Source organism: Pygocentrus nattereri, chromosome 13 (genome assembly GCF_015220715.1).
Source record: "Pygocentrus nattereri isolate fPygNat1 chromosome 13, fPygNat1.pri, whole genome shotgun sequence".
Classification (NCBI taxonomy): domain Eukaryota; kingdom Metazoa; phylum Chordata; class Actinopteri; order Characiformes; family Serrasalmidae; genus Pygocentrus; species Pygocentrus nattereri.
The window spans coordinates 32,902,616-32,930,105 of record NC_051223.1 but is presented as its reverse complement, the minus strand read 5'-3'; the positions used below and the strand labels follow the sequence as shown (position 1 = coordinate 32,930,105).

Genomic DNA, 27,490 nt, shown 5'->3' with positions numbered 1-27,490 from the left:
TTTCTTAATTGCAGGCAGAGTGCTTGAAAGCGGATCAAGTCTCAAAAGACAGACGCGACTCCTCAAAGGGACTGACCTTCATCAACACTTCCAATTATAGCAAATCATTCACCAAAAATTACAGTAAACAAATTTACTTTGTGTAGGTGAGCAGAAGGGAGGCAAAGGGGAGGGGCCTGTGTTTGGGTGTGCGCGTGTGTGGGAGAGGTAAAGGCAGACCCACAGGAGGGGCCGGCTAGCAGCTGCGGCCAGAGACCACTGCACATTGCCTCGGAATTTGCAATGACTCCCCCATCAGATAGAGAGAGATAGAGAGAGAGTAAGAGAGAGAGAGACTGCAAGCTGCCAGCCCCTCTCCCTTCTGCTATGCTGCATTTGCATACACTTTCAATGCACATGTAGTAGGGTAACATGTGTTGAATGGGAAGGCATAGCAAAGCGAATTACACACACACACACACACACACACACACACACACACACACACACATGCACACACAGCCTGTGCTAGTGATCTAATGCTATACGCACACAATGTGCTCCAGCAGATGATGGAAACTGCAGGGACAGCACACACACAGGCCAAGTTCAACATAGCACCAGGAAGAGGCAGAAAGGAGAAGAGTTTAGCTAGAGGGTCACTTTTTAGCAAATAAGGACAGCATGATTTTTTATTAAAAGAGCATTATTTAGCAAGGGATCATGGCATATTTTATTAGTAGAGGAGCATATTTTAGCAGAGGATCGTGAAGTGTGCTTTTAGCAAGGGCGCACTCTTTAGTAAGACAACATGAGTTGTGCATTTTAGCTGGGGAGCACTTTTTAGCAAGGGAATGCTGTGTGTCCTATGTTTTTAGCTGTGGGGCACTTTTAAGCAGGGCAATGTGGCGTATTTTCTTCTAGGACAGCATTTTCCAGTAAGGGAACATGATAATTTTATCAGGGAAACACTTTCTAGCAAAAGAACATGCAGTGTACTTTTTAAGAGGAGAGCACTTGTGTTTAGCAAGGGAACACGATGCATTTGTGGCTGTGGAAGGAACACTGTGTGAGCTATTGTAGCTTTGGAACTCTTTTTAGCAAGGGAACACTAAGTGTTTAGCAGACGAGCACTTTTTAGAAAGAGAATGCTGTGTATGTTCTTAGCTCAAGAACACTTTTAGGCAAGGGAATGTGGCAGGTTTTCCAGGAGAACATTTTTCAACAAAGATAACACTGTGTGCAGTTTTAGCAGGGAAACACTTTGTAGCAAAGGAACATACCGTGTACCTTTTTAGCAGGGGAGCACTTTTTAGCAGTGTATGTTTATTAGTAAGCATAACAGGGGCACGATGTGAGCTTTTCTAGCAGATGAGCACCTTTTAGCAGGGGAAGACGTGCTTTTTGTGTGGGGATGCATTGAACTTGAAGTAAACTTGAACTGTGTACTTGAAGAAAAAGACATTACTAGATATTTTATATATTAAGATTATTTGTACCAGTCGCGTATTTCAAAGAACTCCTTACTCTTGGTTTTTTAGGTTTCTGCTGTCATCTTTACTTTTTGAGTATTTTCATTTTATTCTTTGTATTAAGGGACTTTTTATTCGTCTCTGTTTTCTAGTGTCAATCCACAAGACCACACACGTGATTTGTGTGTGTTTCACCACCACAAACTTGTCTCAACCGCATATGTCACACTTCGAGAAAATCACTGGCTTTGTGCAGTCTGTCTTTCTTCCACCTCTCACTGGTGTGTGTGTGTGTGTGTGTGTGTGTTCTGGCCTCCTGCCGCCTTCCCATGTGTATTGTTTTCCTGGTGTGACGCTCTAATCAGAAACGCAGCCTCTTCCATGGCAACATGGCTGCCGCTGTTGTGTTTCCCGAGTGTGTATGTGTGTGTGTATGTGTGTTTATGTGTGTTTGTCACCTTCCTCCTTCTCCCCCAATATTGAAGCACTCGAACAGGTCCCATCCTGCCTGCTGCTGCCTCTCTTTGTTGGGCCGGCGGCACAAACGCGGCGCGATAGTGGCGGGGACGGCCAGATGGCAGGCTGATCCCGGCGCTGATGGGATTAGAGCTGTACCTCGCTCGTGTGTGTGTGTGTGTGTGTGTGTGTGTGTGTGTGTGTTGCCCATCTGGCCCCTTTAACAGGCTACAGCCCTGCAGACGCGATCCGCTTGTCTTTATTGCATAAACCTAACAACATTACCGCCACTTGGTATGCAAATGGAGCTGAAGCTGCAGGCCTTCCACACACAGAGGAGAGAAAGATAGAGAGAAAGAGAGGGAGAGAGAGTTCACTCTCTTATTTAATGTCATCTCTCTTTCTGTCTCTCTCTCTTTCACCTTTTCTCCTCTCTGTTTCACTATTTACTGTTCTTTCTAGGTTTATTGGTTGCATCTCTTTCTATACAAATCTATAATGCTAAAGGCTTTTCATTGTTTAAAACTATGTATCTTAGGGTTAAGTGCGATTTTACCACAATAACAATACATCATGACATTAGAATAAATACATGTAAATACAGCTAAATGTATCATTTTTAAAAAGTTATTAATATATTAGTTACAATAATACATTTTGAAGAACGTACTCCAGCCATTGAGTTCATACGTTAAATTTCATCAGCAGCACCTGATTTAGTTTGATGAAGGACTGACTAGATAAACAGGATATTGGATGGTAGCTGTACTTACTGGACTTTCTCAAGTAGAGCATTGGAACTGTTTAAGCTAATAAGTGTACACATGTCCAATTACAATGTACTGTTAATTTATTTGTATGTTTTCTAACATTAGTGATGAATAACAGCGAGCAGCTTTATATAAGAAGTTAGATAAATAGCTTTACATATTGTTTTCTCAGATGCCTTGGACTTTTGCACAGTACTGGACATTTTAATATGACGCCATACACATAGTGGGGGTATATCAAGGTGGTTCTTATCCAAGAACCCCTCCAAATATGAGGTGCTCTTTCTCTCCTTATAGGACAGGTTGCTGTGAGCAGCTGTATGTAAGAGGTTAGCATGGTTAGCTGAGCAGTACAGTCCACAGGGGCAGCAGTAGGGGAATTACTTTTACTTGAAGATCAGAAGCCAGAGTAAATTCACTGTCTGAGAACATTAGCCCATATTAGATGATTAGATAAGAGTGTTCGGGGAAGAGGAGAGAGTGTCTGATACACAGAGCATCTCTCTCTCTCTCTCTCTCTCTCTCTCTCTCTCTCTCTCTGTCTCTCTCTCACTCACTTGCTCTCTCTCCTAGTGCTTATCACTTTCGGAAATGTGCTTCTAATCTCAAACACCCTGTCTTCTATAGCGCTGAACCTGAGTGCGTATATGGATGTCAGTACAGTTCATGACTGTACACATCCTACACACACACACACACACACACACACTTCCATACTCATATCAGAGAGAAAAGAGGTGGGTGTTATCACTTTGCATCTTGTGATTCATTTCTTGTTGAAAACTAGCCTTGCCAATAAAGCAGGCATCAAAAGTCGTAGATAAGAGTTGAGTAGTCGGAGATGCCAGTGTAATATTTCAGTGAAATTAGTGCTGGTAATTACAGAGTTAAGCTAAAAGTGAAGGCTCATGCTGAATGACAGTCATAAGTCCAAAGTCGGATCTTTTTTCCTCTCCTCCGTGGTAACTGTTCCCAGTCCGCTCTTAAAGCCCCTTATTAGGAGGCTAGTGGCAATATCTGCTCAGTCCAAATTTGACGTCTGGGGCGGCTGAAACCCCAGGTAGCTAAGTGGTGCGAAAGAAAGCGGGGTGTGTGTGACAGTGTGTGTGGGTGTTTTAAGGAGGAGGCGAGCTTTTAAAACTGTTGGGAATTTTTTTTAAAGACTTGTCAAAACATCACTATGGCGCACGACAGGTTGGGGTATGGGGCAGACAGGTTTAGAGAAAAGAAATGCCTGAGATAAAAGTGACTCAAATTGGGTGAAATGAGTCCTGTTTTTAGGTCATAATGACTTCCTTGACACAAAAAATACAGTAATTGAAATTAATTTGTCATGAAATAAACAGATATTAGATAGATAGAGGTTGATAAATTGAGGGTTCTAGAAGTGCAGTAAAGAGAGCGCTGCAAATTGGCCTTTGAAGACTGGTAGCCCCAGCGGTGTAAGGGCTGGGCCTCTCTCTCTCTCTCTCTCTCTCTCTCTTTCTCTCTCTCCCCCGGGATGTAGTGAGGCGAGGGGAGAGGCCTGAACCTTCTTAATTGCTCTCCTAATTAAAGGCGGTTGCTAAGCAAAACACACCTACCATCAAACCAGCACAGAAGAGACAAACAACACGTCATGGGGGCCAAATGGCTCCAGCGCTCAGGGCACACATGCTCAATTACTTTATTTTCATTCTGCCCCTGTCATTAATAAAAGAACAAAAAAGAGACCCTAAAAACAAATAACTTAGCGTTCTCTGCCTCGCTAGAGTGAGGGGATTAATATCCTTTTGGTTGCTTCATTATACATTACTGGGTTAGTTGATATGGTAATTACTGCTTGATTAAAACAAAGAAAGTACAAATGTTATGTTTTTAAACATGTGCAGCCCGTAACATTGAGTTGTTTGTATGAGTTCTTTGCCCAGAGATAGCTAATGCAGTCTAGCTGCCTCAGGCTTACAGTGACTAGCGAAAACAACTCTTAGCAGCACTAACTGATACATTGTCAGTGTTTCAACGTCTTCTGACCACACATACATGTACATCATCACTGTCATAACAAAACCTCATATTTCAGAAATGCTACTTTTACATGATAATGGTAAAGAAGTGAACTGACTTTAATGAAAGGTAAGATAATAATTTCGGTCACACTTTATTTGACTGGTCCCTTATAGATGATCTACAGATACTTATGCTATTAACAAACTTTCTGGTGATACTCAGTTCAGTATCAACAACATTAAGGTTAGGGTTAGATTTCGTTGAACCTTTCACACACAAATTCAAGTTCACTTGCGTTTAATATTTAGTTGAATGTTTGTTAAAGATAGACTGTGCAGCTACATGGCATCTACAGTGGACCATCCAAATAGTGCTACTATCATTAAGAAATTTTGGACTATTTCTATTGATTTGTTCATTTTGAAACATTGAAATTTTGAGGAACTGTTGTGACATTAATGACATTTTACACAAAACGCCAGGTAGATCGGATCACATATATTGTCTCTACAATAAATAATAAAAGTCTGATAATAAATTGCACCACTAAATTTGGAAACACAGCTACACACAGCTTTTGTTTGACCTTTTGTTGCAAAAAAGACCAAATAAAATGTGGCCCAACATCATTCATGGCAAGTGAGAATCATCACATAATAATAATAATAATAATAATAATAATAATAATAATAATAATAATAATAATAATAATAATAATAATATTGAATGGTGGAAGAAGCAGGTAGCAACATAGGGGAATGAAAACTAACCCATGTGCTCTACAAGTGAAATGGTGTGTGAAGGAGAAAGAAAGGCAGGAAGACACTGTGAGCACTAAAGCTGACTAACACCTAAACTAGTCTTCATTCACCTCGACACTACACTAGATACTCCACTACAGATGAAAGAGGACGATGTAGAGGTGGCCAAACGGAAGAAGAAGAGGGAAGGAGAAAGACAGAGAGAGAAGAAAGAAGTGGGAGAGATGCTGCAAATAATAATTTCATGTAAAATGTGCCTACCATTTTCCAGATAAGGAGGGGCCGTACCTTCAGAGGGGTCAAGACGGCGAGCCCTGCGGCCGTGTTTGGAGTTGTTGTGGACGAACATGTTGTCCGAAACGGCCAACACGTGACCGTCCACGTTAACTGTTGTCGATATAACGACCTGAAAAGAGAGTCAAAAGGCAGCATGTCATTAAATTATTGAACTGCAGGCTTATTACTCAGTTATTAACCTTAAAATGGATTATTACTCAGTAATTCAGTAATTGTTATGTGAGTTGTATAGTTGTAAGAGTGAGGAGCTGAAATGTGACCCACATACAGACCCTTGCAGACACTTCATACTGCATGCCTGTTGTTGTTATTATTCATTAATTACTATGAATTACTGGACATGGCCTATGTAACTACAGTGTAATTACAGAGTATAGAGAGCAAATTGAAGTTTAGGGCCACATACAGGCCTTTAGATTTAAACGTATGTTTTTAAAAGTATATGGTTTAAAAGATTGTGTTTGTGCATACATATGTGTTCTTGAGGCGCTAAACAGAAGTCATTCAGAGTAATTTAGAGCTGGAGAGAACAGCAGGCCTGTCCCAAGGCTTGCTATCAGACGCTCTTTCTCTCTTTGTTGTAGCCTTGTTTGTGCGCAACACAACATAACAAAGGCTGTTCCACTTATAGTGGCAGACTCAACATTAGGGTGAGATCTGTGTGTGTGTGTGTGTGTGTGTGTGTGTGTGTGTGTGTGTGGCCCAGTTAGCAGATGAGTCCATGCTATGTTATTCTTCTGATCAGCAGGGTTTTTTGGGCACATATATTCAAGTATATAAACAAACACTCACACACAAAAACACATACACACGCAGTTTTTTATGGCTCTGTTTGTTTGACTTTTCCCCCATTGTTCACTGCACTATATGAGCTTTATTTTGAGTACTGTAAAGCGTGGCAGCGCTCCACACCTTACACACAACAAAAGTGAGCACATACATATGTTGTGGACACTGGGAACTGCAGTGAGACCCCCAAAGCTGCTATTCATTTTCACAGAGGGACTAGAGCCAGAGAAAAGATGAAAAAAAAAGTTGAGTGATATGCCTTTTCCTTTCGTTTAGCTCATTAAGACAATAAATTAGACTGCGCCAGTGAAAATGGTACCCTATGTTAGGATCTACATTGGAAAAAAAGTGGCACATTGAACTGACTTCATTCAAACATGTGTGTAATTTCCACATGAATAAAAAATTAGATCAACACAATTTGGTCTTTCAGTGCTAATGACCTTTTCTAGACTATCCTTCATCCTGTTGTATCTTATCCTGTGTATTTTTTTTTTTATTTTTCACAAATCTTCATCGCTAAACCTTATATCTCATTTTTTGTTGTTTGTCAGTGTTTGACACATTTGAAAAAGCCTGTTGCCCTTTACATTGTATTTATTTCATATTTCATGACAAATGGACCAAAGAAATGACCCAAAAATGACAAAAAAACACCTGGTTCCATTGAAAAGTGTGCTTTTTTCCTTCGCCTGTAAAGTTATTATTTTGGAGATATGAGGTTTTGTTTCGACAACAACAAAAAACCACTTTCAAATAATCATCATAAACATGTGATGCCATTGAAAAAACAACCTTTAAAAGGTCCAAACAGCCTCTATGCCGATGTAAGGCACCCTTAGTTTTAAGGGTATATAACAAGTTAGGGGACCCATTTTCTTTTATCAGATTTGCACTTCAGAAGACAATGATTGTGATGGAGAATTTTGCAATGGCAGCAGTTGAGAGAAGTTAATAAACATTGCAGGCTATCATTACATGCCCATAGGACACATCCATCATTTCATATTTCATTATTTTCAAAAAATGGAGTGCTGAACTACCACCCCCCCTCACCCACCTCACAGAATGTCACAGCCTCTTAATGAAGCTGAACAATGTTTAACGTTGTCTATTCCTGGAGCCCAACTGCGGTGGGTCCATATGTCAAAAAGAGGAGATTCAATGCAATCAAGCTATATAAAGCAGATTCAATTTCTTGTTACAGAGCTACAATTAACCTCTGTTAAGGAGAAGAGCATTTTTTTCCTTGCCGTTGAAGGGTACACTCGGGCAGTCATGAGTGTGTGTGCTTTAGATAAAGAACTACACGTGAGGGTCTATCAAATACCTGTCGCTCAAACACAGGCTGCAATTCTGGACCTTTTTACAAAGCCTGGGGCCAATTAAGCATTAATCTGGCACTTAGGTGAACAGAGAGAAAAGAGAAGAGGCACTCGTCTGCTCTTTCAGCCGTTAACAGTCTCTCAAAACGCCGCCTGCAGCACTGTGACTAATGCTAGCCCATCTGCATTGATCTATTGATATATTGATTAGCTGTTTTCTCTCATTAGCGGCAGTGAGAGTCAGAGCAGTGAGGAGATGGGCATTGGTGGGTGGGGTGGAGTGGAGGGGGCCTATTGAAAAAAGAAAGAAAAGAAGCGCTTTAGCGAATTAGCAAGGTTTGAATTAGCAAGCACTTTTCTGTGTTTATCTGTTTACCACACAATCCGGGCTCATACAGAAGCACTTAAGAGTGATCTGAGGACGGGACGTTTAGCATTTGAATGGAGATGGAAAGGAGGGGGTGAATGGGGAGAGAAAGACAGAAAGAGATAAGGAAAGAGAAAAGAGAGATAAAAAGAAGGAAAGAATGAGAGAGAGAAGAGAATAAGAGAGAGAGAGAGAGAACAAGAGAAAGTAAAGCTAGCCTGACACTAGAGATCCATAGCTAACTCTCTCTCTCTCTCTCTCTCTCTCTCTCTCTCTTGCTCCCCCTTTCTCCCTCTGTAAGTATGATGGATAGGCCGTGCTCTGGCCCCCGGCTGCTGGAGCGAGGGATGAGGAAGAGAGGAGCAGGAGAGGGGAAGAGAGGAACACTGAAAGCATGACCTTGCCACGGGATCTCGCTGGACAGAAACACGTGTGAAATTTATTCTGGAGATGGCATTTAGTTAAACACGGAGCCTTCAGGATAAGAGACAGAACCACACTGGCACAGACAGCTCAGCTTTTACAGCCCCCCCCCTCCTCTCTCTCTCTCTCTCTCTCTCTCTCTCTCTCTCTGCTAGGGGTATAGAAAACATCCAAACTTCTGTTGGTCTGGTTTTGTGAGCGTTCATGTTCAAGTTGGATCTGAGAGTCAAATAAAATTACCAAGGCTAAAGAAAAAACATTCTCCTGCAAGTAGAACTAATTCTGACATAAGATGGTGTTAATTAATATCAGGCAGGGATGTAAATTATGATTTGTGAAAAAAAAATACAAAAAAGAACCATTTTTGCATTTGGCATTACATTTTAATACTCAGTCAGTGCTGTCATATTTCTAAACTACATGTGTTTTATATTATCACTGTTGTGAAAAACCTCAAATCTCAGACAATGTCATCTCCTCTTGAATGAAAAATAAAAAGGTGCTTCTTTTTCAAGTATTTGAAATATTAACTCTGCGTTTAGGAAAAAAAAAAATCAGTTAGGGGTCCTGCCAGTAAGTGGCCTGAGAGAGAGAGCCATCAAGGAGAGACTGTTGCTTTTATCAACCTGGTTCACAAATTCAAAAATCAAAATCCCTGCAGTCTATTTAAACTGACTATAAGTAAGAGCCACGCTGGAGTAATGTGCTTAGACAGAAGGTGACATTCTCTGAGTCGCTCTCTGGGTTTACAAAGGCCATAAGTATGGGTCCCCTCTGCTCTCTCTGAGCTGGAGGTGCTGAGGCAGCTCCTGAGGAAACACTGCTGAGGGCTCTGACGTTCTGTTAAGACCACTTAAACCTTCAGGGAGGAGAGGAGATTAGAGAGAGAAGGAGAGGGGGAGAGAAAGAGAGAGAGAAAGAGAGGGAGACCCACTGGCTCCATTGTGCAGTGGCACATCAGTGGTGACGGATGTTTCTTTTAGTCGCTGTGGAGACAGAAAGGACACTTCCTCTCACTTCAGCTCTGACCTTCTGCTCTGGACGCATGGATCAATATCATCCACTGACCCTCCACCACATGAAAAATGAAAAGTCCACCACAGATGCCCGTTCAAGGCACTTCTCTCTGGTGTATGTCTATATATCCCAAGTGTACCTAGATATAGAACCTAGAAGGGAAGCAAAGTAACTGGCCCTGTATGTTTACCACTGAGTTACCCATGAAAAATCACAGCCAGGTGCTAAATATAGGTGTTACTTTTGTATCATTACTTTGGATTGATCATTGATTTTAATTGAGTTCTATATATGATTTGGTAATATAATATTTATGTAATAATGTATGTGGGAGTGACTGTGAGGGAGTGAAAGGTTATAATAATTTAATACCGTTTATTTATGTTTATTGACTAGAAATTGTGTTTGGACTATGAATGCAAGTGTATCTAAAAGATGTTTTATAAAGTGTGAAATGTGGTGGGGAAACACAGTGTGCAGTGATTTGTATGGCCATTGGTAATAGCTCTGAGTGTATTTAGAGCAGTGAAGCAAGATGCTACAGCAGGTGAATCAGTTTTTTTCCCCATTTTTTCCCAAGAGAGGAACTCTCCCACTCTATATCTTCCCATCCACCTGCTTTACAATACCATAATACAGAGTGCTGCAGCCCAGCTTTACTTCAGAATGAGCTCTGTACATATGAGTTAGAAATACTGACCTGGAACCGGCGCATGTCTCGTGGGTTGCCTGCATTCTTCAGGCAGTTTTGATTGCACTTGAGGAAGAATTTCAAAAAGAATCTGTAAGAGATCACAGAAGGGAAAAACTCCACGTTAGACAATCAATTACAAATTGAGCGCAGACACACATACGCACACAAACACACACAAACACACGGTTACAAACTCAATCAAACTCACACAGGACAGATCAATGGCATAGAGTATAAACATGGACTCCTTCCCAGCTGAGGGGAAAGACTCTACAATTTGTAAAAAAGAAAAACAACTGCACAAGTTGTAAAGCTGTGAGTCATAAAACCACCGGCACCAACACTTAAACACTTAAGCCTCAAGCTGACAGGCTGAGTCTGTACATTCGCAAACAAACACACATACGCTAGTTTTGATACAATTTCAGGACACAAAGCAATACACACTGTGTAATACATATATAAGGTATCTTTTACAATATTATGTCCTTTATTTACATAAATGTACTAATAATCCATTACATACATATTATATATTGAAGCATCTGAATTTGAAAATACTGTTGAATGGACCAATAGAAATGGTCCAAAATCATTTAAAACAAAATGTTTTAAATGAAAAAGTACCATTTGGAGATTTGAGGTTTGGTTCCAATATCTACCACATGTTCCATATGCATTTTTTATACATATGGAAGTACATATTACTGCTGTTGGAACATAACCATAACAAAATCTCCATTTTTGTCCTTTTTTAAGTTTTTGACATAATTTGAAAATGCGTGTTGTCCTTTACCTTATGTTAAAGTTTCATGATAAATGGACCAAAATAAATGGTCCAAATCACTTGGAAAAAAGTTTGGTTCCTTTGACCTACATTAAAAAAAGTTTTTTCCTTCTCCTGTGAGGTTCTCATTTTGGAGATAGGAGGTTTGTTCTGACGACACATATATTATAAAATAACACAATAATGTAATGGAGCTTATATATTTTCATATCAAAGTGTATATCAAGCATTTCTAAGTGTTTCTAAATGGTTTTCCGTGTATTATTGCTGTCACGAAACGAAACTTCACATCTCAATTTTCATTTTTACTTTTTTTGGCATGACTTGAAAACTTCCATTAGCCTTTACGTGGTGTTAAAATTTCATGATGAATGGATCATGATAAATGGTCTAAAATCATTCAGAAACAATCTTCTTACATGAACTTCCAAGACATCGATTTGTCTTGATGAATTTTCCAAAATATTCTGAATCTCAAAAATGAAACCTAAAACTAACCCTGGCCTTAATCCTGACCAAAAATTGTTTAACCATTAAAAAACACAAACACATTAAAAAAACACAGGTGTGTTTATATATAAAAAAAACCTTTACAAGGTCAGGGCTGCTTTGGTGGCCCTGGCTTTGTATGATTTCCATCAAGTGAAGATATTTTTGTCCTGAAAATGTACAAAAAACCAACACACACACTCACGCTCTTTCTCTCTCACACACACAGTAATGATGATCAGTGTTTTGTTCAGAAGCCTCCCCATGGATGTCTCTCAGAACGGTCTGTCTGTCCGTCTGATGCATACAAATCCCACAATTCCCTTTAGAACCCATCTGTCCACACTAACAGGAAGTAGGCAGATATTTTGCCCCCCTCGATCTCTTTCTCTCTCTCTCTCTCTCTCTGTCTCTTTCTCTCCCTCCCTTCTCTTCTTTCTCTTCTGGAGCTCCACCCTGTAATTAAAGCAAAGCAAAACGAGTGCACCTGAGCCCCCCTCATCATCGGGAGACGCTCGAGCACTTAACAAGGTGAGAGCTAAAACTTCCAGCTCCATCACACAATTAGAGCAAGGCCAGCAGCGGCCAGCAATTACAGCACAAATTACAACCCACCTAATCTGCTCTGCAAATGTCATGTGTGTGTGAGAGTCAGGGCGGGTCCCTCTGGGCACCAACACACACGAACACATGGACACACACCCATACACTCAAACACCTAAACCTAATGCCTGTGTGAACGAATGAGTGGAGAACAAGTGGATCCACCTGGTCTCTCTTGTTTTTGTTCCAATGATCCTCTTTCAGGTCTCATCACTTTTCATCTGTTTAAGAGGTGTCCAAGAAGAAACCACGAAGAGAGGGATTACAGAAGAGAGAAGTTGTTTACACTTTCTTCTCTCTCTTCAAGTCCTAAACAGTCTAGAGCTTCTCTTTTGTTGTTATGCAACACATTCATGTTACATTACTGTATCAACAGATTCAGGTTTGCATTTCTGATTTTTTCTGCTTGTTTTGAAGTCAAACAATCAAATAAAAAAGGCAAAAATGTAAAGGATGTTTTGTACTCCACAACAACCTTTCTTAAAATGTTAATAAAATATCTCCTCTTACACTTATTACACAAATTTCGTCTTGACTTAAAGTTTAAAACCCACTATTTCAACCAAACATCTTAGCTTTTTTCAATAAAGAGTTTTGCAGGCTCAGAAGCCTCATCTCGAATGTGCTTTATCCTCACACATACTCATACTTGCATTGAAATAATGCTACTTCAGTGCACCATGAAGAATATCCAGCAATGGCTATAGCTGAAGCCTTATATATGGATGTCCATGTACCCAAATATTTGCTTCTCTGAGTGTCAGGTTAGCACGCAGCTGCTGCACGCGGGCCAAGGTGTCATGCATTGCTGATTGCATCCAGAGCCGTGCGGCGTTAACACATGTACCGCAGCGGCTGTGGGCAAACAGGCGGGGGTCCAGGACAAGCTTTCTGCGCCTCGCTCTCCGACGGGACCCTGGCCAGAGCCATAAATCACAATGTGAAATGACACCCGTAACCCTGAGCACCTCTACACTACCCAGCCTCATCTGTTTACATTCTGGCCTTTCCGTCCTGACAGAACGAGTGAGAGAGGGAGGGAGAGAAAGAGATAAAGTGAGAGAGAGAGGGAGAGAGAGAGAGAGAGAGAGAGAGAGAGAGAGAGAGAGAGAGAGAGAGAGAGAGAGAGATGTATGATAGAGACAAATGGACAGAAAGATGGAGAGAGGACAGAAAGGAAGCTTAAAAGAGAATGAAAAAGAAAAAAAGAGAAAAAGTGGCCTTGGTAGGTGTCAGAAAAATTCGTTGTTGGCCATCATCAATGAAAAATAAAGTTCATAATGCCATCCGCAGGCCTTGTAGGACCGTCTCGGAGGCTGTAAAAGACACATCCACTTCAGCTTTAATTGTGTACAGTGTGACAGTATTTGTGTGTGTGTGTGTGTGTGTGTGTGTGTGTGTGTGTGTGTTAAGGGCAGTGTGTGTTTGGACACACAGGGATGAGTATTATGGGCTGTAATTCTCGGACCCTGTCCTTATTTCCCCATAGAGCTGTAATGTTTCCACAGCAGGTATCAGGCCAAATCACAGCTGATACATGAGCCTCATTCACTCTCTCTTTCACTGCCAGACAGCAAACAAACAACCCTACACACAGTCACACATACACACACAAACATACACACACACACACACAGTTTGCTTAATACAATATAGTGTAGGTACACATATCTCAAATCTCCAAAATGAGAACTTTACAGGAGAAGGAAAAAAATTACTTTCAGTGTAAGTCAGTGGAACCTTTTCCCAACCAACTCATTTCTTTTGGCGCATTCTTCATGAAACTGTAAAGGCCACCAGGTACTTTCAAATTACGGCAAAAACTGAAAAATGACATTTTGTATTAGATTTGAAGTTTTGTCCTGATATCGACAATATGTAAGTACCTATATCTAATAATAAAAAACCTATATAACAACTGTTAAAACAAATGCTTGTGTTTCATTAGCACTATTTGTTAATGCAAGCTGCCTTTACAAGGAGTCAGTGATCCATAATTCATGGACAAGTAGATATGGTCAAAAAGTCCTTGGAACAAAGTCTTTTACATTAACGTTCATTTACACTTTGAAAGCTTTTCTTTCTTCTTTGGTAAAGTTATAATTTTAAAGGTTTTCTTCCAATCGCAACAACATGTTTGCATGGAACTACAAAAGGGGGTTCTTCATGTGTTCTTTAGCAGGGGCAATGGTTATGAGGCAATGACAGGAACCGATTGAACGTTTAGATAGTTCTCCGTATTGTTAATGGTTTCTCTGTATGACATAGAAACTGTTGGTTCTGTTAAAAATGCTTTCACAGATCAAGGAAGACTTTTGTGTGCTGAAAACTCTTTGCTAAGAGTAGACATGTATGTTCTATGCATTTTCTAAAAACAATAACAAGCTCAGCAACCAAAATTAACATGATTGTGTCCTTTAATTTAAAACATTTCTTGTGAAAAAAAAGGCTCTTTGAAAAATGCAGTTGTTCGCCTTCAAAATCATAACGTATCCTGAAAATGAATAAAAAACAAACACATAAACACTCGCTTTCATGTTCTTGTCAAATAGTAGAGAAAAAAATATAATTAAGGATAAAATTTGTCATTCACCATGGAAAAGAAGTACTGTCATAAAAAGAAAAAAGAATGAAAAAAAGACCCCGAGGCAGTTCATAAACCATAAATACATTCCACACACAAACAACACACGCATCTGCACAAACACAGTCACTGTCAGAAAAATCCTGAATACTGACATTTACATGAAACTCAGGTGATTTCTACGCAAGTGAAATAACTTAAGAGTGCATTGTTACCAAAAGTCTGTTATATTATGAATATTTATACCAGTGCAATGAAACACACACACACACATACACACACACACAATGACTCCCTCATTACAGCTCTGTGTGTTTGTCTGGTGTCTGCTTCGTTCTCAGTAGTTGATTAAGCAAAGCTGCTCTGCTATCTAATGAAAATCATCTTGGGCCGCCGTCCACAACTCTGCCATAATATCAGCCGAATTAGGAGCCATTTCAATTCTACATGGGGATCCCGGAAATTGCTCCTTTGTGAGCGGGTGAGCAATTATGACCCCATGTTGCTTGCTTCCCTCATTCTCATTCTCTCTCTCATTCCCTCTCTCTCTCTCTCTCTCTCTTGTTCTGAGTCTCTCTTTCTTCATCTCTCAAAAATGGCTTGCAGAACTTGCACAAGTATCAGAAACAAAGGAGGCAGTTAAACGGTAATTTACTCCTTTACCTGAATGAGACTGGAATATGCAACAATTGCTCTCCTTCTTTCCCTTTCTTTCTCTCTCTCTCTCTCTCTCTCTCTCCTCTCTCTGTCTTTCATTCTCTTCTCTCTCTTTCCTTCTCTCTATCTTTCTTTCACTCTCTTTCTCTTCTCCCTCCTTTCCTTACCCTTCCCTCTTCCTTTTCTCTTCTCTCTCTTCTCTCTCTTTCTCTCTCTCTCTCTCTCTCTCTCTCTCTCTCTCGCCCTCTCTTCATCTTACAAAAGTGGCTTTCAGTACAGAACTTGTGTGAGTATCGGAAACAAAGGAGGCAGTTAAAGTGTAATTTAATGGAATATCAAGGAGTCGGCCGCATTAGATGCTGGCAATGGAGAGAAAGCGAGGGAGGAGGAAAAAAAAGGAAAAATTAACTGCAATTAGGTTTGATTAAAGCTATCCTTCTCAATAATCAGCGTTCGTGACAGGACAAGGGGCCCTGGTGGCCCTTGGACGGCAGCGAGGCGTTGGGCAATATTAAGGCCAATAAAAGGGATATTAGCATAGCTAATTACAACACGGCTAAAGCGCGAGCGAGGGGCCACTGTGTATTGTTATGTGCAAAATAATTGGACAAGGCAGTTATCAATTACAGGAGACGCCATTTTGGTTAGTCAGAGAGTAAAAAAAGAGAGAGCAGACGTGTTTAATTTCACGTCTGAGGCCCTCCCTACACGTCTCTCACTCTTTTTGTCTCACTCTACTCCTCTATCCCTCCCTCTGTCTTCTCTAGACTACCAGAGGCGCTCGCTCCCACTTTTATCTCTCGTTGCAACTGTGGGGAGAACAAATCAGTGATAAAATGATCGAGCCGGCCGGCGCAGGGTAATTAATACAACTTTTCCCGCACTGCCCTCTCCCTCCCTCTCTCTCTCTCTCTCTCTCTCTCTCTCTCTCTCTCTCTCTTTCTGACCAGAGGGGCAGAATCATTATGATGTGATTAGTGACAGTGCCTAGGTGGCAGACGAGAGAGAGAAAAAGAGAAAGAGAGATAGAGAGAGAGGGGTGGGGGGTGGGGGGAGACTCTTCAGAGAGGAGTGGGTCTTGTCGTTTGAAAGGTGACTGGGCTTCACAGGGCCAAAGTAATTGAAGGAAAAAAAACAGAAAGAAAGAACTTTCAGCCACACCAGCTCTATAGTAAGCCCCTCTTATCTTAACCAATACCATTACTGGATCATTTTCCTGCCCTTATTCAAAGTAGAGCGCCTGACTTCTCTCCGCTTTTCTTCCCATTCTCTCGCTCTAATCCCCCTCCATTCACTTAAGAAAAGATATAAAAACAAACAGATTAAGGAGGACCCCTGTCATAATTGGTGGTAAGGTTACTCTTCCCAGGCTCCCTCCTTCACATTTCTTTCTTTCTTTAGTTTTTTTTCTTTCTTTCTTCCTTCCATATTTTCTTTCTTTCTTGAAATCATGAGAACAAAATATAGACCCATCACTGTATATTAAAATTTAAGAAAAAGATTTTTCTTTTACCTGTAAAAATTTCAGAAACATGAGTATTGACTGTAATGAAAACTAAGCTGTCTGAAAAAAGATATATTTTTCATTCCTTTCAGTACAAATAACACAAATGTGCCCTCAAAGGTACAATGTAGATTTTAACTGTCCAACTATGTACCTTAAATATCTTTTTCCCTGGAGGAAGAGGTACATCTGAGTATCTTTACATAATCCTTTAAAACGCACACAAAAAAAAAAATAAAAAGCCCTTAATTATAATGAAATGTAGTACAATAAAGTTTTCAAACTAAAGGTACTGAAGAGATATCTGTGAGAGACCACCCCAGTGACAAGAGGTGTACCACCCTTGTGATAGTTTAGCACCTTTTTTCAGAGAGTGTAACCACCCCCCCGAGCATGTTTTAATCAGCTATTTATGCATTGAAATGTATTTTTTTCTAAATTTGCTGAATAACAACATCAACTTACAATATTATTGGAGTTAAAAGAAAAAAATGCCATCTACGCAGGGTGAGATAAATCATTGATTTGCACTGGTCTGTAATCCTGCTGTATCAAAAGCGAGGGAGGAAAAAGTGCTGCAGCTTTTCTTTTAAGGCTTTTCCCAAGACAGATGAGTGCATGCAAAGAGGAGGTAAAGAAATACAATGGCAGATGGGTGTGTGTGTGTGTGTGTGTGTGTGTGTGTGAGTGTGTGTGTGTGCGTGTGTGTGTGTGTGTGTGAGTGGTCAGTATGGGCACTAATTGCTGGTGTGGCGTTAAGAGCTGGGGCCACAGCTGTGGATCTGTACAGAGTATTGATCATCCAGCAACTCGAGCCGATCACACACCAGCCAGCCAGACAAAACACACACACACACACCCGCACACACACACACACACACACAGGCCCCTGTAACGAGCTCTTCCCAAACATGACTACATTCTGCTGACACCAGACCCAGGGCTGAGACAGTACACAGGTCAATACAGATTTTATTTCCAAAATGCCGGGTCCGTTCACACTCGCTTCTGATTGGCTGACACACTGCCTGTCTCCTTAAACCGTTAGCTCTGAATGGCCAGACAGACGGACAGATAGCCTACTTTTCTGCTCTCTGCTGATTGGCTAGTGAGAAGGGTTGGGAGTCTGAGAGGGAAGACTGAGTGACCAGTGTTCCATTAGAGCCATCCATCTTTCAACTATAAAGACCTTTACACACTGAGCACAGCTTATTCCCTCGATTTATTTGAATGTCAATAAATAAATTTGAACACATATATAACTGATAACATTATACACTCCAATTGTGATTTTTAGGTGAAAACATGACATTATTTCATTTTATTTTTGTAAAATTTGCAGGAAACATGAACAAGCTTATATAGACTGTATGTAAAGAAAGACTGGGCTCACCTAAACATTTTAGCAAATTACTTCACAGGTTTGACTCAACTTGAGGACACTGGTGAGCGGATAAATGAACAGGAATTTCATCTGTTTTTCAAAATATCTGCATAATTAAATGATTAAGATGTAAACAAGATCATTCAGAGTGGTCTGATGTGAAATGCTCCATTCTAAATTAACACTACTGAGCCAGAATTGTTGACAGTGTGGTGATAGGAACCAGATGTCTGAAGAGTTTAATGTGTCTATAAGCTCCTTGGTTATGAATGGTAATGGATATGCTGCTTGATGTAGTTTCGAGAAGGTTTTGGGCTGAAAAATGTTTATTTAAAATCCATTTTAAATGTACAGGGATACAAGCAGCATCTTGCAAGTCAAAATTGACCCTGAGGGAAGACGCACTTTTTCACTATTTTACAATAATCAACATTAGATATAAGAACTCACGCCTCAATATTTTACATTTTCATGTTATTTGCTTCACATTTAGTGTGTAATGGACTTAACACACTAAACTGCTTATGCACTCATTCAGCTTATGTCTATTTTTGTGTGCGTGTACCTACATGTGTATTTCTGTTTTTGTGTGTTCCTGTGTGTCTGTGTGTGTACGTGTGACATGACATCATGGCTGGGTCTATGAGCGTTCTCTACAGGATCCAGATGGCCCATTGTGAGCTGTCCGTCTTTTCCTTCTTTCTTTTTCTCTTTTTCTCACTCCCTCTTTTCACGCTCTTGCCCTCTCGTGAGCCCCAAAAGGGCGTAGCTCCCGATGGCGGCGCTGGAGGCTTTAACACACACACCCGCGGCCTCGTTCCCAACTAACACACACACACACACACACACATAGAAAACAGCACATTCGGGTTTGACAGTGCACCACCTGACTGTACTTTCACAACACACAAAACTCCAGTTACCCATCGCAAAAATTATGCGCTAAAGAGACCAAAAGAAGTAAAAATTACTCTGAAAGAAAAACTCGATGACAAGGTTTCATTCTGTCAGAGACTGTATATACGTATTCAAAAGTTTGAAAGTGTTCAGAATCAGTATTTTTGATAATAGTAATATGTACAAAATATGAGCAAACATCTAACAAAACTGTTATACTCATATTCTGTTACTTATCTTTGCATGTAAAACAATAAAAGTTGTTAATGTGGTGATTCCAAATCATGACTGGTGGGTGTGTGTATGTGTGTGTGTGTGTGTGTGTGTGTGTGTGTGTGTGTTTTCCTAGAAAGCTGAGACTGATTCGAGGTTGTGACTCAGGTTTCTTTGTCTGTGTAAGCTGATCATGTGTGTGCTGGAGAACTGTGTGTGTTATCTGACTGTAGTGAGTTAATTACAGATCAGAGAGCTGATACTGAGAGTTTGGATAAACCATATGAGTTCAATCATGTTCAGTAAGGATGTTCTTGCTGTGTCTGTGTGTGTCTATGCAGTTGAATAGCAGACGCTACTAATGACAACATGCTAACATGAGTGTGTGTGTGTGTGTGTGTGTGTGGTGTGTGTGTGTGTGTGTGTGTGTGTGTGTGTGTGTGGAGAAAGTTACCCCCCCCCCTCAGGCAGAAAACAGAAAACTCCTTTACCTGAAGAAGACTGGAATATTCCCTCTTTCTCTGTCTCTCTCTCTCTCTCTCTCTCTCTCTCTCTCTCTCTCTCTCTCCTTATTTTCCTCTGTCTCTTCCTCTCTTTCCATATTCGTTCCTCCTTTGCCTCTCTTTTTCTCTCTCCATCCATCTTCCTTCCCTCCTGCTCTCTCTCTCTCTCTCTCTCTCTCTCTCTCTTTCTGTCTCTCTAGTTCCTAATGTGGAACATATCTTTGACATTATTCCCCCAGCGCGTGACTGGTCCTGTCAATCAGCAGCCATTTTGTCTTAGACTGTGGCCTCATTAAATCTCTCCCTCTGTCACCCCTCCTCCACACTCTCATCCCTCTCTTCCTCTCTCTCTCCATTGCTCCACTCATCCTCTCCTCTCTGTGTTTACCTGAGCGCTGATCAGAGTGTATCTGCTTCATCATAGAAGTCGTGGGGAGATCTCTCCAGCTGACTTATTGCTGCACTCTGGGGGGTCTCTCACTCTCTCTCTCACTCTCTCTCTCACTCTCTCTCTCTCTCTCTATCTCTCTCTCTCTCTCATCTGCAGCACAGTCAAGCACTGAGGTTTTTATATAGAATCACTATTGTAAATCCATCCCCCTCTATTTTGCTCTCTCTCTCTCTCTCTCTCTCTCTCTCTCTCTCTCTCTCTCTCTCTCTCTCTCTCTCTCATTCTTTGATGTTCAGCTTGAGTTTCTCTCAGAGATGGACGATGTTCATGCACTGACCACTCGGCCACACATGGCCAGAGGTGTTGTTGCCTTTAGCTGACACAGCTAAAAAAAAGGAAAGAAAAAAAGCAAACATACAGCATGGCTGCCAATTTTAGATTTTTTATTAATTTTTTTTCTTTGTGGTCGCACTGCCACCCTACCTATTCTGGGGACAACTCCACTTTTCTGCTTTTGCTTTATGTTCTTCTTTTTTTTTAACATTTCTTTTTCTTTTCTTCCCCACCTTTTTATTCTACTTTCCTTCAGTGTATTTTTAAAGCTTTGTACTTTTACTTTGTTCTTTTTTCCTTCTCATCTTCCTTTCTTTTCTACTTTTTCTATCCTTTCTTTTTCTATGTAATACCAGTACACTCACACAAACCCAATCCACACCACAGACAAAGCAGAAGACCACTTGGTAAAATGTATTTATTTTACTCAACATTTCTCTTCCTCTGTTTCACCTTGCCATATCTCCTCTAACTCTCTCCATCCCTCTCTTTACATTCCTCTTCACTCATTCGCACCTCTCTCTCGCCTCCACTCCTCCTCCTCTCCTCTCTTCTCTTCTCTCTTTCCCTCTCTCTCTTCTCCCATCTAAAATTCATACGTTCCCAGATTCTTTCAAGACGGCCCTAATTAGGAACTGTCATCTTTGCCGACTTTAATTATTAATTAAAGACAGGAAGGAGGGAGGAAAAAAAATACATTTCAAATCAGGCCAGGGCTATGTGCACACACACACACACACACACACACACACACACACCAACTCACACAAAAAAACACGCTAATGTATGGTCTGCCTGATGTCTGGGCTGTGTGGTCAGGGAGATGCTGATTAAAAACGTATTAAAACATTATAAATGATTAATGTGGATCCAGTTCTGAGTGGCAATTATTGGTTTTAACACAGGTTATGCAGCCTAATGACTAGGGCAATGCCTCCATGTCACTACTGCCACACATCAAGCAGTGAGAGAAAGAGAGAGAGAGAGAGAGAGAGAGAGAGAGAGAGAGAGAGAGAGAGAGAGAGAGACAAGGATAGAGAGAGTAATCTTAATAACACTGTATTAAAGCTATTTATTTAAACATCATAAATAGTCAAAGAAAATATATAGACTGAGCCACCATTTGGCTTCTATATGAGTACAGGTTGATCAGAGATACTGGATTTTATATATATATATATATATATATATACACTGCTGCTGTTGGAAACAAGACCTCATATTTCTGCTTTTGCCTTTTTTAGTTTTTGCCATTATTTGAAAATGCCTGTTGCCCTTTGCATTGTGTGTAAATTTCATGATGAATGGACCAAAAGAAATGGATCAAAGTTAAAGTTTTCACTAATGTACATTAAAAGTAAAGTATATATTTTTTTCTTCTCTTGTAAAGTTATAATTTTGGAGATACAAGGTTTTGTTCCAATAACAGCGATATAAGTTCTGTTTAGATGATGTTTTAAAAAGTGATAGAGTAAAGAAAAAGTTACAATGAGAAACAGACAACTATCAATATAATACATGTTATTATTACATGATGTGGGCATAAATATGTTCTACATTTTTGTCATTTTCAATCTTATTGTTTCCACATATTTTTACACCATAATATGTTTGGTTGAGTCCACTGTCACTCACCCCCTAATTATGTTGGTTGTTGCTCTAATATAAAGACCTTCTGACCATCTTCTGAAGGCAAAAAAAAAATTCTTTAGTTTCAAAGTTAATACAAAAAGATTTTAATCCAGGTAATTTTGTTGCATTTCTGTTGGTCCATTCATCAAAGCAAAAAGGGTAAAAAAAACAATACAGATTTGTTTATGAGGTGTTTTGAGAGCGAAACATAAAAGGTGTTTATTGGATATTTGCTTCATTCATTTCTAATGTATAATAACTGTCTCAAAGTGAGTCATATGAGAAGAGAGAGAGAGAGTGATAGAGATATTGTAAAGCACATGTGATTCAGTATGGTGAGCAAAAGGGGTCAGTTGTAAAGCATGAGGGAGGGCACTGAGAAGGAGAGGCTAAAACAATGGCTAAGAGTGGGGTGAAGAGTGAAAGAACAAGAGGGAGCATGACGAGAACACGTAAAGGAGAGGTTGAGAGAGAAAAGGAGGGAGAGAGAGACGGATGGAGGGAGGAGGACAGAAATGACAAATGAAGAGAAGCTGGATTAGGAGCGGTGTCGTCCAGAGATGACGTGAGCGCCATATTTTGTGCAACAATAATGCGACTGGCAGCACAGATCCTTGTTTCTGATTCATCTAGTGCCGTATGGCAGAGCTTTGTCAGTCTGCGCGCGATATAAATTATTCAGCCTGAGAGATGGCAATTACAGAGCCCTGCACAACCAAAATGAATATTTTATGAGGACTAAAACTGCTCTGGAATGATTCACACACACACATACACACACACATACGCGCACAGTTAGTGTGCTTATACATGGAAAGGCTAGGGGGCCGTCGCCGCTTTCATAGTGTTGACTGAAATCCAGCGAATCCTAATAAGCAAATATATCTCAGGTTAACATTGTCACTGTTTCTGCTTCAATCACAGTTCAATGCATCTAGTTCAATGAGAGCCAAAAGAATGAGGCCTTGGCCACATTCAGCAACTCTAATTGTTTTATATCCTCCCATTTATTTCCCAACACTTATATCTTTCACTCAGAAGGGCAGGGACATTATAATGCAATGTTCTGAAAAACACTGATTATTTCAATTCTCCCCTCTATGTATTTTTTTTTCCAAGTCGTTTCCTTATGTGGCAGACTAAAATGGAATACATTTTCCTTTTGACCCCTGTGAATATGCCTCCCCTTGTCCAGCCAAAAAAGCAAAAGAGCGAGAACGAGGGGGGGGAAAAAAGCAGTAACCCACACACAGGCTACACTGAAAGGCTAATGGAAGCGGATTAGAATGTCTGCTCGCCCAAAGCATCGTCTGATAAAGGTTTTGTCTGTTAGGTTTCCTGCAAAAGTCCAGCTTTATAATGCTGAAACAAAAAATAACATTGTTCGCGGGCCTTGCAGAAGCGGGACGGCCTGCGTGAATAGGTATTGTGTGGGGCCAGCCAGTGATACCTTAGCTTTTGTGCTCCTGGAGCAGGTCAGGGCTATGACATCACAGCCACACAAGCAGGCCTCTGTGCACCCAAGTCAGAGAGGATTTCCACTGTGGTGGGAAAATGCGTCAGGAGAGAGCTTTTTATCTTGGCCCATACACACCAGGACGCACAGACAAATGGGTTTGCTCAAACGTGCAGCTATAAGCCTACATGCAGTGTTATATATTTTTGGGTAACACTGTATTTGGATTGTCCACTTTAGATGCTTTTTAGATACATCATTTACTTTTGATTTACATTCAGCTAAATATATACGGAATTCAGCATAATTTTCTTTAACTCTAAACTTGACTATAATCTTAATCCTAACCTTAATCTCAAACTAAAACCTAAGGTCAACCCTCACCCTGGTCCTAGCCCTAACGCTAACCCTAAACCTCTTCACTTCTTGTGCACTTTTCCCAGTTAGAATTTGGTTTTATCTTAAACTGCAAAAAACTGTATGTGAGCCCAAAATGAAACGCCTCACATTCATAACTAAATTACTTATGTACTAATTACATAATAATTACATAGTAATTCATTGAAGTAGGCAGTGAAAATGAGTCAGAGACAGGTAGAGAGAGGGAGAGGCAGGCAGAGAAGAAGAGTGAAAGCAGTCAGAGAGAGAGAGAGAGAGAGAGAGAGGGAGAGAGAAAGCCTATGTTAGCAGAGTGTGATCTGTCGCCTGAAGTACAGTGAAGTGCTCATGACAGTGAGAGAAATGCAAAAGGAGACGTGTCTTCCAAAGCTGCCTGCTGATGGCTCTTCTCCTGTATAAACTGACACCACTGTTTTGCCTCGACTGCCTGGGACAACTGCAGCTTTCAAAGAGGGTTATCTACAAATAATAAGAATGCTCTCACTTGCAGTCTCGACATGCAAGCATCTTTCTCTACAGAAAGCAAAAAAAAATCTCTCCCGTTTTCTCTCCTTCAAGGAGGAAACAGAGAGATGTCAGGTTGATTTTGCGGGGAAGTGGTTGAGGCATGAGAAGAGACAGCGCTGGTCTGGGTAGGCCCTGTCGTACATACACAAATGTGTCAGTGTACACAGGGTTGGGATGCTTGAGGGGGGCTCAAAGACTACCGGCAGAGTTTAGGGGCAATGATCCTGGGGGTTATTAAAGCATTCACAGCATGTTTTTTTGTGGTGTTACAGCCACAAGCCAGAACAGCAGGAGTAAAAGAAATAGGCTATTCTACTGCCTACCAGTAGGGGGCTTTAACCTTTATCGCTATTCCATCTCTTATGAAACAATAATAAACTCATTCTGAGTGCTTGAAACAAAAATGTATGTACTCAAGCTTTAAACATGATTGCTCTTCTATGACTGTTTCACAAGCGTAAACATCAGTGATTAAGAGGAGTATTGAAACAATATGAAGTGGTTGGTTAACTTTAACAGAAGATCACTTTTTATCTGAAACATTAGAGCAAAGATTATTATGCTCATGTGATCCCCTAATCCAGTTTGATTGATTTTGCTTTTACTTTTGACTTCAGGATTGATTGGTTTGCCATATTTGCCAACTTGTTGCATTTATTGATTTTTTTTTTTTTAAATAGCAGCTTCAGCGTACATTGGACTACTAAAACGTTCCAGACTAACATTATTAAGTAAGCTCTCATTAAAAATGATCCATTAGTTAGCTATTAAGTAAGTAAGTAAGTAATTAGTTCTTTGTTTTTTTCTGATGTTCTTACTGTTGAAATGAAACACTTCAACATGTAAACATGTAAATAATTGCCACTTCAACTTTTCCAAAAGCCATTACAACACAAACTTTACATTTAGAACACTTTACAGAGGTCAAATAGCATGATTGACCTAACCGCTCTGTGGACAGGCACTAGACCGTCTTGTCCTGATCATCTATTTAAAGCCATTCAAGAGTTTTAATCACACAGGACAAGTCCCACTGATCTATCCGAGAGACCAGAGAGTCTGTGAGGGGGAAAAAGAGCTAAATCTTGTTACCTATGTACAAAGGCAGTGTTCCACCGTGAGCAGACTCGTGCGTCCCCGGAGGGAGAGACCCCATTAATTGCTGCTGTAAGTGGGGATCCAGTGAGGGGCGAGATTCAATACAGGAGCATTTATCCCTCCTCTCGCTCCGTCTCAGCGCAGGTCACCATCCCCAACCCATCCAGCGCCTGGCGCCGAGCAGCTAAGATAATGAAAATTTCTTCATGTATAAAATCCTTAATCAAAATGCTGCTGGTGTCATCTTCTGCCGGTGGAGAATCGCGACTTAAATTAATATACAACAGAACCTTTGGCTAAATTAACATGCCCTCGTTTGACATGCGATTCTCCCAGACCTGGATGTCGGACGGAGGGATGAGAGGAAGGCAAAGGGAACAGAGGAATAAGCCTTGTCTTCCCTCACAGCTATGAGATCTCAACCACATTCATTGAAAGAAGTTGAAAAAACCACATTAATGTTAAATAAAAATACTAACACGCCACATAGAAAGCGGGGATCTTGTAATGGAGGCTCTTTTCTAATGATTCACATTGAGATGACAAAAAAAAAAGCCAATTATTTGCCTGATATTTTACAGGATGCATTTGTTGATGTGGATGTTCCTGTATTCATCCCTGGTGGGTAGTAAGTGAACTCTGAGAAACGATGGTTTCAGCAAAAAACATCACAGCTGAACACAGATATTCTCAAGATGTACCTCGCCTAATGACCTCAGGGACCAAACATATGATATAGCTTTATATTTCATGCTAATGCACACGTCCAGGCCTGATAGCGCAACTCTCAAATGCTGACAAGCTTGTATCAGGCGAATGCAAAAGCAACATTTGATACCCAGAACCTTCCTTTGCAAATGAAATAGCACAGTTCCATAGATGCTCTGCTGGAGATACAGGGCCACGGTGACACCTTTGGGAGCGGAGAAGTCTCTATTCTACTTTTAGCCCTTAAACAGCCTGTTCTGTTCCACTGAGCTGGCCTATCTGAATATGTTCAGACAGTATTTAGCAGGCAGTTGCTTTGCTGGTTATCTGCTAGTAAATATAAATTGGCACTTTTTTTTTCATCTGTGTTTTCCAGTGTTTTGACAAAGCTCCAGTGAGGCTTCAGCATTGGCCCCGGCAGACAAAGTGTCAGCTATTCTTCTAACCACAGAGGAACTCTCAATTTACCCCACGACATGGCTCTCTCTCTCGCTTCCTCTCTCTCTCCCTGTCTCTCCCTCCCAGGCTGAGCCCCATCTGCATGCGCGCAGATTAAACATTCAATTTGCTACCTGATAGGCCACAAGGTCCGCCACTTACCATACAAATGAAAAAAGTGTCACTGTCATCCTCCCTCCTTGTTCTGGCCTGACCCCCGCATGCCGTACCAGCCTAATATTCCTGTAATATTTACTTCAGGGGGAATTATGACGCGTAGCATATTTATCTTCATGAAAAATGTGCATCTAAAATTGAAATAGCCTTTTTGAATGAGGGGGCGAAGATACAGTCAGACGCTAATATGCTTCATGAACTATAAAATTTAGTCACAGTGTACGACTGTATTACTGCCGAGGCTTTCAGGCGCATGCAGAGAGAGAGAGAGAGAGCAAACGAGAGCTAGGTGGATGGGGGGGTGAGGGAGAGAGAGAGGCAAATCCCCCCCCCCATGTTAAGCTGGTGTGAGCTCTGGCAGCAGATTCAGTGTGATAGTCATTACGCTTAC

The 27,490-nt window shown here is 40.7% G+C and overlaps 1 protein-coding gene across 17 annotated transcripts in view; it reads right to left on the bottom strand.

Annotated features, from left to right (window-relative positions):
- Positions 1 to 27,490, bottom strand: part of ebf3a (EBF transcription factor 3a) — a 118,369-nt gene that overhangs the window by 35,066 nt on the left and 55,813 nt on the right. For 9 of the 17 annotated variants that reach the window (XM_017701396.2, XM_017701437.2, XM_017701402.2 and 6 more), the window contains exons 8-9: positions 10,346 to 10,427; positions 5,716 to 5,833 (exon numbers count right to left, since the gene is read on the bottom strand). In XM_017701396.2, the coding sequence (XP_017556885.1) occupies positions 5,716 to 5,833; positions 10,346 to 10,427 (200 nt within the window). Of the gene's footprint in view, positions 1 to 5,688; positions 5,834 to 10,345; positions 10,428 to 27,490 lie in introns of all 17 variants that reach the window. The other 8 variants (XM_037544355.1, XM_017701356.2, XM_017701420.2 and 5 more) reach the window with 1 other exon arrangement.